The sequence below is a fragment of the Oncorhynchus keta genome, chromosome 11 (assembly GCF_023373465.1).
Source record: "Oncorhynchus keta strain PuntledgeMale-10-30-2019 chromosome 11, Oket_V2, whole genome shotgun sequence".
Classification (NCBI taxonomy): domain Eukaryota; kingdom Metazoa; phylum Chordata; class Actinopteri; order Salmoniformes; family Salmonidae; genus Oncorhynchus; species Oncorhynchus keta.
In genome coordinates this window covers 44199170-44213383 of record NC_068431.1, presented here as the reverse complement: position 1 = coordinate 44213383, position 14214 = coordinate 44199170, and the positions used below count along the sequence as shown (strand labels likewise).

Below are 14214 nucleotides of genomic sequence, written 5' to 3'. Positions count from 1 at the left end.
GTCCATTCTTTCTGCAGTCCATTCTTTCTCCAGTCCATTCTTTCTGCAGTCTTTTCTTTCTGCAGTCTATTCTTTCTGCAGTCTTTTGTAGCTGTTAGGTTGCTACAGTACTTTGGATCTTCTTTTGTCAATTGAAACAATTTTGGCCTTCACTTTACCTGGATATTTTTGTTAAAACATGTTGTTTTGAGTTGATCCCACTCACCAAGAAAAGGCATGTACTTGTTTTGAGTTGATTTAGCTTAACCAGAAAAATGCATGAAGAGAATTTGAATTGTTTTATACAATGGGTGGGTCTAATCCTGAAGGCTGATTGGTTAAAACCGCATTCCAGCCAGTGTATATTTCACTAGTTACCACCTGCTAAATCTTTGATATTAAAATACATATTTATTCTGTTTCATCTGACTGCACAATACACTGTTGCATCAGCCCAGCCAGGCAATTTATAAACTTGATCCACTATTAAAAAGCATCTAGACATTCTCAACATTTCATTTTTAATAGTGGAGATTTGTATAAACCTTACTGTCTGTCTCTCTGACATTTGCGACATTTTTCAATATTCAAATTCGATCTCCAGCTGTCCTATAGTACTGTTGTGGTTGTTAGCTGTGTTGTTGTCTAGATCCTCTGAACAACTGTGTCCTGATGAGAGAGCACATTTTTCTATGCCAGGTGAAATCACGCATCATGCATGTATCCAAATAAATGTTACTAGAAAACAGCTTAAACAAATGCAAATGCAGCTACTGTTGTTATTCTGGCTTCACTGTTTGACGTGGCTGTAAGTCGTTGGCTAGCTAGGAAGCAAGGGATAAGAACGTTGCCAGCCAGTATGTCAGTGGAGCATTTAGAAAAATATCTAGATTTGTGTCGGGACTATATCTTGGATGAAATAGTATGAATAAATTAATCAAAATAACGTTTTTATTGAAAATATGTCAACCATTTTTTGAATATGTTGGTAACCCGTTGTATGAATGTGATAATGCCTTCGAAGCCAGTGTTTGGTGGATAAAAACACTCATGCCAATGTATCCTCCGAACAACTACGATATTCTTCCTTTTATTGACAGTTTTTTTACAAGCCATAATATAATCCAATCCAATATGGCTGCTGGGTCCCTAATTCTTAGTTCAAATTAAGGCCAAGGACAACTTTTCCCGATATTTAAGAAATAACACTTTATTTGTGATTTATAAACAAAACACGTTAGCATATCCATCAAATAATAAAAAAGAATAATCACGAAATCACCGTTACACTGATGAGCAGGTGTACAAAAAAGCTATTAACAGATCTGCGCTGTCGCAGTCGACTGATTAGTGCCAGTCAGGCACCAGATGTCTGAGGAAACATTCACTACACACAAGCAGAGAGTACATAACGTTTTTCACATTTTTTTTGGACCATTTTCTTTCTTAAGAGTTTGTTTTCCTTCAATTTAATTTTTTTTTAAAACATTTTTTAAAGGGGGTTCGGGATAGATATCGAAGGTGAATAAATGATTCAGTACAGTGGTTGTTTGATGATCATTTCATAGCTTAACACAACGTAAAGGGTTGATTTTGTAATCTTAAAAAAAATCCTAAGGGCGTAAACAAAAAATAGCATTTTATAGCATAACACTACAGCATTACGTATATTTAGAAGGTATTTTAATTTAATTTCAACAGGATACAAAAGTGATTCCTGTATGATTTGTCTATGAATATATAGTATGTGTATATATATTGTATGTGTGTTCATGTGTGTGTATTTGCGAGTGAGTATGTATAGTTCAGCAGAGGCAATATTAATGTCTCTGAGTTTGAGATAAATGGTTGAAGAAAATGAAAAAATGTATCTATCTTTATAGATCTATATATAGAATCTGTTTCCTCTGCTTATAACATGCAAATAGCCCCTTAGTGATCTGACAGCAATGATTCACACCTGAAGGGGGAGCATGTGTATAATATGGGGGGATTCAGTCCAATAGCAGCGCTAGCATCACCCCTCTGTCCCTCTGACTGGTCAGATAGCAGCCAGGAAGAGGAAACAGAGAGCTGAGTAGAAGATGTTGTGCAATTAGCCCCTGCACATCTTGAGTTCATCTTGGGGATGCTCTATTCTAGTGAAGACCCCCAACTCAATGATGCTGATGTTTCATTTTCATCAGAATATGAGTAAAGAGTTTAACACAGCAACTAAGCTCTCTGGGGTATGTCTGTGGACTGGACTGCCCATCACAACAATTCCACTTCTCTCTCCTTCTCTCTACCATCTTCCATCCCTCTTTTTCTCTCTATCTAGACAGAAGGAAGCCAGTCCATAAAGTACCCTGTAACCCCCACTACCCTGTGTGTAACTAGTGGAATGGATGGCAACTTGTCCCCAAAATGAACTAGAATTCTGTAGGAGTGATAGGAACCTTGTTGTTTCAGTACCAAGGCTTGGTTAAAGCTAACAAAAACTGTGTGTGTGTGTTTTATTTGTGTGTGTGTGTCTTATACAGGATAACACTGTTGCTGTGTTTAAGGAGGAACACGTCATGGGAAGTTAAGAGGGCTCCTGGATATGGTGAACAGAGGAAGGAGGAGTAACGCTAGAGGGGTTAACAGAGGAGGCGTGCGAGCGAATCCGACAAGCACCAATGCCGGCAAGGTAAGGGGGCGGGGCTTTAAGAACTATTGAACATTGACTATTAAACATTCAATGACTGAAGCTGGGGGATCAGACTTGAACAGAAATGAAGCAACAAGCAACGTTCCTGCCATTTAAACTCAGCAAAAAAAGAAACATCCCTTTTTCAGGACCCTGTCTTTCAAAGATAATTCGTAAAAATCCAAACAACTTCACAGATCTTCATTGTAAAGAGTTTAAACACTGTTTCCCATGCTTGTTCAATGTGGAACGAACTGTGGAACGGTCGTTAAGACACTAACAGCTTACAGACGGTAGGCAATTAAGGTCACAGTTCTGAAAACTTAGGACACTAAAGAGACCTTTCTACTGACTCTGAAAAACACCAAAAGAAAGATGCCCAGGATCCCTGCTCATCTGCGTGAACGTGCCTTAGGCATGTTGCAAGGAGGCATGAGGACTGCAGATGTGGCCAGGGTAATAAAGTGCAATGTCCGTACTGTGAGACGCCTAAGACAGCGCTACTGGGAGACAGGAGGGACAGCTGATCGTCCTCGCAGTGGCAGACCATGTGTAACAACACCTGCACAGGATTGGTACATCCGGACATCACACCTGCGTTACAGGTATAGGATGGCAACAACAACTGTCTGAGTTACACCAGGAATGCACAATCCCTCCATCAGTGCTCAGACTGTCCGCAATAGCCTGAGAGACGAGTCAAATTTTTGTCTCACCAGGGGTGATGGTCGGATTTGCGTTTATGGTCGAAGGAATGAGCGTTACACCAAGGCTTGTACTCTGGAACGGGATCGATTTGGAGGTGGAGGGTTCGTCATGGTCTGGGACGGTGAGTCACAGCATCATCAGACTGAGCTTGTAGTCATTGCAGGCAATCTCAATGCTGTGCGTTACAGGGAAGACCTCCTCCTTCCTCATGTGGTACCCTTCCTGCAGGCTCATCCTGACATGAACCTCCAGCATGACAATACCACCAGCCATACTGCTTGTTCTGTGCGTGATTTCCTGCAAGACAGGAATGTCAGTGTTCTGCCATGGCTAGCAAATAGCCTGGATCTCAATCCCATTGAGCACGTCTGTGACCTGTTGGATCGGAGGGTGAGGGCTAGGGCCATTCCCCCCAGAAATGTCTGGGAACTTGTAGGTGCCTTGCTGGAAGAGTGGGGTAACATCTCACAGCAAGAACTGGCATAACTGGTGCAGTTCATGAGGAGGAGATGCACTGGAGTACTTAATGCAGCTGGTGGCCACACCAGATACTGACTGTTACTTTTGATTTTGACCCCCCCTTTGTTCAGGGACACATTATTCCATTTCTGTTAATCACATGTCTGTGGAACTTGCTCAGCTTATTTCTCAGTTTTTGAATCTGGTCATGTTCATACAAATATTTACACATGTTATGTTTACTGAAAATAAACGCAGTTGACAGTGAGAGGACGTTTCTTTTTTTGCTGAGTTTATTACACATCCATAGCAAAGAGGCCACTGCTATGCCCCAGCCTTTTGGCTGGGTTAGAGATCTATAGTATCCAGAGAGGTGTGTGCATGGCAGCCCTGACTGTCTAGTGTGAGCGTATGTGTGGTAGTTATTGTCGTTGTGTGGGTTCAAGGCCCCACTGACCTATTGTCTGTTCTAGGTGAGGAGATGGGGCCAGGTATTTCGCCCCTGCCCTGTGCTGCCAACAGTGCCAACCGTGCCAGGCATGAAACACCACGGCTTCAGCACGCACTGAAAATAACCTGGGCAGTCTAATCCAGCCTTCAATCTCGGCCAACACTAATCTCAACCCATTCTAATCTCACACAGCTCACCATACACTACATACACAGATGTCAGGTGTCTTGTTTGGGTCACTTTCTCTTATTTATATTTTGTATAAAATAACTATTGTGTAATTCCTTTTTTTTTCACAAGGCCTCCATGTTATTGGAGAAGAGAGCCTTTGTTTCACTCTTTGTCCGATTGAACTCCTCCTCTCCCCCTCCAATCAGGAGATCAGAGGAGACAGGGGGCAGAGTAAAGACAGAGATGCCAACATGGGGCAAGAATGGCCAGGGAAGAGTATCCCATTTCAGGCCAGTTTGGGGAGGTGGCTAGCAGGACTGTAACACTAGTCATAGTAATGGCATTAAAATGGTGTGTGAGGTTTCTCTCACATATGGCATTTTATACATGAAAGAGTGGGGCAGGGAAAGTTGAGTACATAATCGTCATTGTGGAAAGGTTCTTCTAATCAAATGTATTTTTGTTTGATTAGAAACAGTATTTTCTTTCAGCAAATGTCTTGCTAATGACAACCTATTAAATCCCGTATGAAGCCTGTTTAATATCCCAGAGGTATGGAAGCCTTGGAGGGCCAACCTGGCAGAGGCTACAATTGGCTGTTTCATAGAGATAGGCCTCTGCTAATGGGGACGTGGCTGGACAAACTTAACTATGCAAACACACCACAGGGAGGCTCTCCTGCTTCTAAAATATACACTTGGATTTTTGTCTTGCATCTGTTATTTGAACTTTAGTTGGTAGCTCTGTTTTCATATCTCCCCTTTCTCCTCTACTCGTCCACATCCTCCTTCCCCTTGTCTTTCTTGTCTTTCTTGTCCTTCTTCTTCTTTTTCTTCTTCTTGGCATCCTCCTTCTTGCCGAAGGTGATGAAGTCGCTCTTGTCATCCTCTCCTCCCTGGCCCTGGCGGATAGAGATGATGGCGGGGGAGCCGGGGATGATGAAGGCTTCGGGGGGGATCTCTCCAGGCCTCAGGACCTGAGGGGGGCCGTAGCCTGGGCCCGGCCCGTAACGGAAGTGCCAGCTGTTACTGTCGATGCCAGCTCCAACCGGAGGGGACAGCTCGCCCCCCTCACCATCTACAAGAGAGGAAGAGAAGAGACAGAGATAGAAGAAGGGAGAGAGAAACACAAAGGGACGAGCTATGTCATCTTTATCATCTTCGTCAACATTATTTTCATCTTCACAGTGAGATTCTGAAAACACCAGCAAATTCTACCACCCATAAATTGAGCCTTATTCCGTTTCCTATTTCTGGCAGAGGTAAAGTATTACTACATCTGTAATACAGCACAGATAAGCAAAACATCTAAGTTAGAGCCAGAGGCACACTGATAAACTGACGAAGGGGAAACGGATTGCAGGGAGTAGAACTTTATCAGCCAGTGGTGTTGCTGAGAACACACGGGTAGACTAGCAAGACCTTTAACGGCAGAGAGGGATGTTTAACTCTGTGATGTGATGGGAATTAGCATGTAAGGACGACAGGAAGTGTGAAAACTAATCTAATCCTACTCTCACAAGGACTCGACACAGTAGTGGAGAGAGGGAGAAATCTCATACAATATTCAAGCATGAATGTGACGGAGAGAGAGTGAGAGAGATGTGACGGAGAGAGAGTGAGAGTGAGAGTGAGAGAGAGAGAGTGAGAGTGAGAGAGAGAGAGAGAGAGAGAGAGAGAGAGAGAGAGAGAGAGAGAGAGAGAGATGTGACGGAGAGAGAGTGAGAGAGAGAGAGAGAGAGAGAGAGAGAGAGAAGCAGGGCGAGAGGATGAGACAATGAAAGACCAAAATAGCCTGGAGAGGGTGAGCTGCAGTACTAAGAGAACGTGAGACACAATGCTCCTATCATATAGGATACAGTATAATGGAAGATATGAAAGAGATGTGAATACAATCAGCAGGCGAGAGACAGAGAGGCATGCGAAGGGACCGAGCGCTTGGGGTGAAGAACGACGCAGAAAAATACAACAAAAAGGGGAAAAGGACAAACAGAGAGTGATGCGATGTTGTCTGTACTCAGCAGACACAGTGCTCTCAGCCCACACCAACTTCTCTGGGCTCTGACCTACTTTTTTCCTGTGTTTTTATTTAGATCAAACTCAGGCCCTGAAAATAGATTCTGTTTGTTTTTCATTTGTAGGTTAATTATGAAATGGCTGGAGTTCCTAATTCAAGTGTGTGTGTGTGTGTGTGTGTGTGTGTGTGTGTGTGTGTGTGTGTGTCCGTCCGCGCGTGTGATGACTGTAGCATGCAAACAACACGAGTGTTCAGATATAAAGTACATCAAATGGCACCAACACACAGACCCACTCTGACTCACGCTTCAGTCCTTTACGTTCTTCAGCGTTTTGGCTTCACTAGGGCTTGATGGAGCCAATCTGACTGGAAAGAACGCAGCCATAACATTTACTTCATAGTAGAAACTGAATGAAACATCTGTGTCTGGTCAGTGTGGGGAAGCTGATCAGTTCAGGACACAGTTATTACAGTACAACACTATTACTGCACCTGGAGTACATTGCTTCCCTCAAGCCCACTGTGATTATGTTAGCGGAGGGTAGCCTGTACTGGTCCTAGACTTGATCAACATCATTTTGAGTGTGTTGATTCTTTTCTCAATGTAGGATAGTTGAGTTCGCCCCAAAGTGTGGGAACATAGAATGATGTAATTTGTTCATCTAATTTGCACCTACTGAAACAGATCTACACCTATTTTCTCTCTCTCTCTCTCTCTCTCTCTCTCTCTCTCTCTCTCTCTCTCTCTCTCTCTCTCTCTCTCTCTCTCTCTCTCTCTCTCTCTCTCTCTCTCTCTCTCTCTCTCTCTCTCTCTCTCTCTCTCTCTCTCTCTCTCTCTATTGGGTCTGTGGCTAATCTCCCTCTCTCTCTCTCTCTCTCTCTCTCTCTCTCTCTCTCTCTCTCTCTCTCTCTCTCTCTCTCTCTCTCTCTCTCTCTCTCTCTCTCTCTCTCTCTCTCTCTCTCTCTCTCTCTCTCTCTCTCTCTCTCTCTCTCTCTCTCTCTCTCGTAAGAGAGTTGTTTCAATTTGCAGGATGTTACACTATGGAAGATGTGGCAGAGTCTTTTGTAAGTCTGATTCTCTGCGGGGTCTATGCGGGAGCGGGCTTGACATGCTCTGCACGTACAGTGACTTTGTATCTCCAGTAATATGGAGGCTTATTTGGAGCTCTTCCCTGATCACAGCCAATTTCCCCCCTCTGCAAAGATCATATTAAAAAGGCACACGCTGCGGTTGCTGGTTAGCAGGTTACTATAGCTCTCTGTAAGGAGGTTGCCATGGTACCCAGCTGTCTGGGGTGGTTCTAGCCTCGTTTCAGTGTCCTACATTCTAAGTCCATTATCCCTGGTCCAATCTGGGTTACTCTCAACCCATTCTTCTTCTTTCCGGTCTACAAACATGCAACCCAGTTTATGGATCATGTGTTATATTAACGTTTGTGAATATGAGTGCGTGTGCATGTTGTGTGTGTTTTCTTCTTCTATGCTATTCTATTCTGCGGGTTTGGGTGGTGTCGCACCATTCTTCGTGAATACATCTTTCTCCATCTTTAAAGCTCACTATACTGTATATCCTTCTTCCTTTTCTACCTCCAATTTCATTGCTCTCCATCTCTGACTACCCTCTCTTTCCTCTTTTAACACTATCCTTCTCTACTCATCTCTCCATCCCCCCCCCCTCTCTGTTTCTCTCTCATCGTCCAAATCCTCCATTCAGGGTATGAATGGTTGCTGTGGAAACTGCCTTCGCCCACTCCCTGCTGATGGAGGGTGGTGCTGCTGCAGCAATCTCTCAGTTAGACAGCGTTACCCAGCAACAAGTCACATGAGTTCCCTAGCAACAACGCTACCGCAGGGCCCTGCCAATCCTAAACCTCTCTCTTTCCCCGAACCCCCATACCTCTCTTTCCTTTACCGTGCCTCTTATTGTTCTCGCTCTTTCATCCTCTCCCAAAGGACTCAGAATTCCACTAGCACCCTAAACATCACGGCCGTCTTGCCATGCCTTATTCAACACCCTCTCTATCTACCTCTGTGTCTGGCCTTCATCCAACAGTAGCCCCCCCCCCCTCTCTCTGCAGGTAACTCAAATGAGTCACAGTGAGGAAGTATACTCTCCATTCAAGGTGCAACATGCATACCGTTGCAATATACTGAACCTATGTATTCTTTCTTTTACACTTCCAAAACTGCCTGATACAACATTTTGAAACAAAGCCAATCGTGCTACTTGTGTCGTAAGCCACAAGGCTGCACTCACTTCCCTTATTATGAAAACGGTCTGACCTGGCAACATACTAGCCTGTAACACTAAGCACCTCCTAACCCTGCATGAGATTCCTCTCTGCACTGAGCCAGTCCTGCTGAGCTTCCAGGACACTCTGCATGTCCTCTGCCTCCACCGAGCATTGGATTCTCTGGCAGACCAGAGACTGAAGGTTTTCCATACGCAGCAAAGAAACTGCAGCCAGGTAGAACATATCAATAGCTAGATCCCCTCTCTCCCTCTCTCCCTCTCTCAATCGCCCTATTCACTCTCCCTCTCTCAATCACCCTATTCACTCTCCCTCTCTCCCTCTCTCAATCGCCCTATTCACTCTCTCCCTCTCTCCCTCTCTCAATCGCCCTATTCACTCTCTCCCTCTCTCCCTCTCTCAATCGCCCTATTCACTCTCACTCTCTTTCCCCCTCTAAATTCCTGTATGCACGCACACACATACACACACACACACACACACACACACACACACACACACACACACACACACACACACACACACACACACACACACACACACACACACACACACACACACACACACACACACACACACACACACACACACACACACACACACACACACACACACATATACACAAATACAGACAAACTTCAGTCCGTCACAGTGATGATCAATCGCCCACCCTAGAGTTCTACACCTGTGCTCTAACTCCTGTCACTGGACAGCGTATCGTTGAGTGCTCAGCTTGGGCTGGCTGGCAGTAGAGAGGAGGCAGGCAGCTGACAGGAACATCAAACCACCGCCCAGGCATTCTGACACACCCTCTGAACTTAAACCACAGGAGCTTACCAGTCAACTGTGATCATGTTGTTCCTCTCTGTCTCTCTCACTTGCTTCCTACTTTTCCCTCTCCTTCTCTTTTCATTACAGTCAGATTCCCAAAATAATCTTCAAAGGTGATTGTTTTTGCTCTCTATCATCTGAGATGCTGTAAATGGATAAATGGCTATTAAATGCCTTACTGGCATTGCCAAAATTGTTCTCACAATTGGCTATTTTCAGCTGGCGGCTCCCAACAACACTCCATCACAACTAAGTTGTGCAGTTCACTTCACCTTTCAAAGTCTGGCCAACAGCCCAGATTTGGCTATCTTGAGACCGCCTCTCATTGGCTCTTTTATTTTGGCAGATTGTGTCGATGTCTGCCATTGGCCCTCATCTAGTCTTTCAAGCATGCTGCCCCTGGAGTCTCAGCGCTAATGCTTAACACTCCTCTGGCGGGGACTCTAAAAGGTCACCTGCGTGTTTCCCATCTGCCTTCCGTATTCCTATTTATCTGCTGTCATTTCACACCACTGTGTCTGCAGAGCGCCTCCAGCTGGCAGCAGAGAAACTTGGTGTGCGTTTGACCCCCACCCACCCAGGCCAACACATCTCACCTGCGGCGCTGGACACTGTGGGCCAGTTCTGGACCAGCATCCCCTGGGCTCCCTGCATCACTGACGACTCCTCCATATGGACCGAGCTGGAACACAAAACACACATTCACATATGCTCATTAGATACATCCATATTATCCCCTGTTGTATCAACATAGTGGATCTGCATATTTACCGAGCTGAATGTAAAGTAGAGCTTTTAGGTCGTAGCATTTCAAAAGGAGCCAGCTGTGTGTACCGGCCCACCAGGTTGTTTAGAGAACTCAAATACAATAAGGTACACAGTATTTGATTTGCCTGAAACCATTGACAATTGTGTGCCATTTAATATTGAAAGTGTATTGTCTCTTTCCATTTCCCTTTTGATCGATCGTGTTGATTTAGTCCCAAAATGTTTTGCATGTCAGCAATCAAGTTTTCAAGATAGGGGCCAGATTTCTGTATTTTGAAAGTAACCTATCTTGAAAACTTGATTGCTGACATGCAAAACATTTTGGGACTATATCAACAATGGACTAATGAAATAAATACCAAAGTGTAGTTTTTGGGTGGAGTTTTCTTTTTAATGCAAAAATGTAAATCATATGCTTCAAGTGATCAAGTGGTCAAAATAAATTGTGACCTGAACTCCAATTATGACATCACCCTGGAAAATATTTGAATACAAGCTTAACTGGCAGCCCTTTTGTGATCTGAATATTCAGTCCTGAATTATGACATCTGACGGGAAAACTATGACAACGGGCTACGTTGTTAGCCCATTGTGATGTCACCAATAAGAATGTTCAGTTCTGAGTTGTGACATCAGGCGGGAAAACTGACAAAAGACCGAGTTGGTAGCATATTCATACATTTATAGGTTGCACTTCAGTCAGCCGGTCGTGTCATGCCATTGTCAGGAACGTTCTCAAGCCTCCGTCTATCGACGGTGCCATAGTGGTGCCCTAAAGTGGTGATAAACCCAGTCATTCTGGACGGAGGCTAAATACTGTTTTGTCTAAATTACACTATAGTGCCCGGAAATACAATGACATTGCTAAAGAAGTCAAATAATTAGTAGGAAATAACTTTGCCAGCATTTTCATGTGGTCAAATTTACTTTGGACAGATGGTGTTGTTGTCATCAAAGTTCGGCAAAAATAACTAGCAATGATAACGTTAGCGAGCTGAAATCCGTTGGCCTCTCATCAATCTTAGTTAGCTAGCTAACGTTACACTGCATCTAAAGTCAATCTGGTGACATCAAGATGATGACTAAAGGTTTTTCCTACTAATTATTTGCCTCCTTTTGAATGGCATTGCATTTCCAAGCCACTGTAATGCACGTTGGACTAAATCTCCATCAGCGCTCATTGTTGAGGAACGTTCAAACCAATATTGCGATGAAACATGAACAGGTTGTTATCAACAAAACGGTTCATCCTGTTCAATTTGTCTGCTCGAGGACCACAAGAGCCTCGGCTCTGCTTAAAACCATTCACAGCTATCTGCTGTTTTCAAGGGATTGTTCAGTAAATGTTACAACTATTTGGTTGTAAATATCATCATAATATCAGAACTACACATTTCAGATTATTCCATGCAAAACAAGCTTTTCATGATCAGTATACATCAACCGATCATGTATTTACAGATAAGTGAGGGTAACCTATGTATTTGGCATGTATCTAAGCACACAACGTGTCATTTAGCTTGGTTCATCAGAGATTGGGCTTTTGGAAAGAGCTTGAAATTGGCAAGTCCTCTTCCTGGTAAAGTTGTCAGTCGGACTACTGTCATCACCACTATAGATGGCAAGCAAATATAGCCATCTAGTTTATCCCCTGAAAGTTAGCATTTTAACTAGCCGTATTGATTTAATCTGTAATTAGCTACGCGAGCCAATTTGACATGATCCATCAATCAATTTAGCCTGTCATGTTTTTCAGAAGCAACCATGATTAAACACTCGTAAAAACAATGATGAAAAGGGGATAATGTTATTTTACTTGGCTAGGTAGGCCTACGTTGGTTAGGTATACTTATCACTATGTTTAAGCAACTGTACAAAGTTTCTACCGGTAGCTTGCAAAGTAAACATGATCAGCTACCAGCATATCCGCAAAATGCACGTTTCTGCTGCTTGACAGGTAGATTCCACAAAGGATTGGAAATGAACCTAAACCAATCATACTTGTCAGGTCACTTTTGTTCTATATCACTAAAATATCCACTTAATGGTGGCCAATATTGAGAGATATCGTGAGGCTACCCTCACTTATCTGAAATTACATGATCAATTGATGTTTACTGATCATGAAACTTGCTGTATAACTCAGATGATCGCGCTAAACGTGCCCAGTTGTTTTGCATGGAATAATCTCAAATGTGTAGTTCTGACTAGGCACTTCAAGACGTGATGATATTACAACCAAACAGCTAACATTTATTTAAAATAACTGCACAATCAGTCACCCACTCACACACATACAGTGTATGTACACACACACTCCATCTTCTAAAGCTCGGTTGACACCATGCTTTTAATCAGTACTTTCTAGGAAAGCCCGGCAGCATTTAAGTAGGGCGCGAGAGAGAGAGAGAGGGGGAGATAGAGAGAGAGAAATGGAGAGAGAGAGGGAAGAGGGAGAGGGCGAGAGAGAGAGAGAGAGAGAGAGAGAGGGTGAGAGGGAGAGAGGGCGAGACAGAAAGAAAGAGAGAGAGAGATGGAGAGAGAGGGAGAGAGAGGGAGAGAGACAGAGAGAGAGAGAGAGAGAGAGAGAGAGAGAGAAAGAAAGAAAGAGAGAGAGAGAGAGATGGAGAGAGAGGAGAGAGAGGGAGAGAGAGAGGAGAGGGAGAGAGAGAGAGAGGAGAGAGAGAGAGAGAGAGAGAGAGAGAGAGAGAGAGAGAGAGAGAGAGAGAGAATATGAGAGGGAGAGAGGGCGAGAGAGAGAGAGAGAGAGAGGGAGGGAGAGAGAGAGAGAGAGAGAGAGAGAGAGAGAGAGAGAGAGAATGGAGGGAGAGAGGGAGAGAGAGAGAGAGAGAGAGAGAGAGAGAGAGAGAGAGAGAGAGAGAGAGAGAGAGAGAGAGAGGGAGAGGGTGAGAGGGAGAGAGGGCGAGAGAGAGCGAGAGAGAGAGAGAGAGAGAGAGAGAGAGAGAGAGAGAGAGAGAGAGAGAGAGAGAGAGAGAGAGGAGAGATGCAGCAGTGAGAGGAATAGTAAGCAGAAGAAAACAGAACAGACATAAATTCTACTCCAAATTCCTTTACCAACCTCCATTTCTACATCAAGCCTTGTCAACAAGTAATGTGCTACTCAACCATTCACTATCACTACCACATCTAATGCACACACAAACCTGAGGGCATTTATGAGTCACAGATGCATTCAGGACTGCATTAATTGTCTTGGCAACCACAAATATGGAGAAGGCCATAAAAACATAGACACACATAAACATGCCCCCTTCTCCCTATACATTCATAATGAATGTAAGGATTGTACACTTGCAGAGGAGCAGCTCGCCCTGACGGCAGACTCTGCAATGCAGCACACAGCAGAGGTGTGTACTCGAGTCACATGTATGATGCCTTGCAACTTGACTTTGACTTTAACAGCAATGACTCATGACTTGACTTGGACTTGAGCCTTTTGACTCGAACTGACTTGATTCCCTCCCCAAAGCCCAAATATTTAAAATGATGCTATTTAAAAAAAAGTGAGCAGCGCATCAACTCTTCATTTAATGGATTACAGTTTGAATCGGACAGCAGCCAATCAAATTGTGCCAGCTGAGAAAAAGTTGTGCCTGGCAGTGCAGAGGAACGTCGGCGGGTGAATTCAGATGGAGCCCTTGGAAAGATGATACCCAAAATGATTATTTTCTGATATAAAGACGATGCTGTATCAACAAAAAAACGGATTGCAACTTGCAGAACATGCGGGAAGAAAATTACAGACGGATGCGAAACAATATCCAACTTTGTTCGACATTTGAAGCTGCACAAAGAACGGTATTTCGTGGCTAATATAGCTGACAGCTATATCATTTATAACTTTACTAGTGTAGCATGTAGGCTAACGTAACGTTAAATCAATGAGC

The 14214-nt window shown here is 43.8% G+C and overlaps 1 protein-coding gene across 3 annotated transcripts in view; it reads right to left on the bottom strand.

The window, feature by feature from the left end:
* Positions 1-2132: 2132 nt before the first annotated feature.
* Positions 2133-14214, bottom strand: part of LOC118377870 (protocadherin alpha-C2-like) — a 41567-nt gene continuing 29485 nt past the window's right edge. For all 3 annotated transcript variants that reach the window (XM_035764808.2, XM_035764809.2, XM_035764807.2), the window contains exons 3-4: positions 10135-10220; positions 2133-5516 (exon numbers count right to left, since the gene is read on the bottom strand). In XM_035764808.2, the coding sequence (XP_035620701.1) occupies positions 5209-5516; positions 10135-10220 (394 nt within the window). In that variant the 3' untranslated portion in view covers positions 2133-5208. The remainder of the gene's footprint in view (positions 5517-10134; positions 10221-14214) is intronic.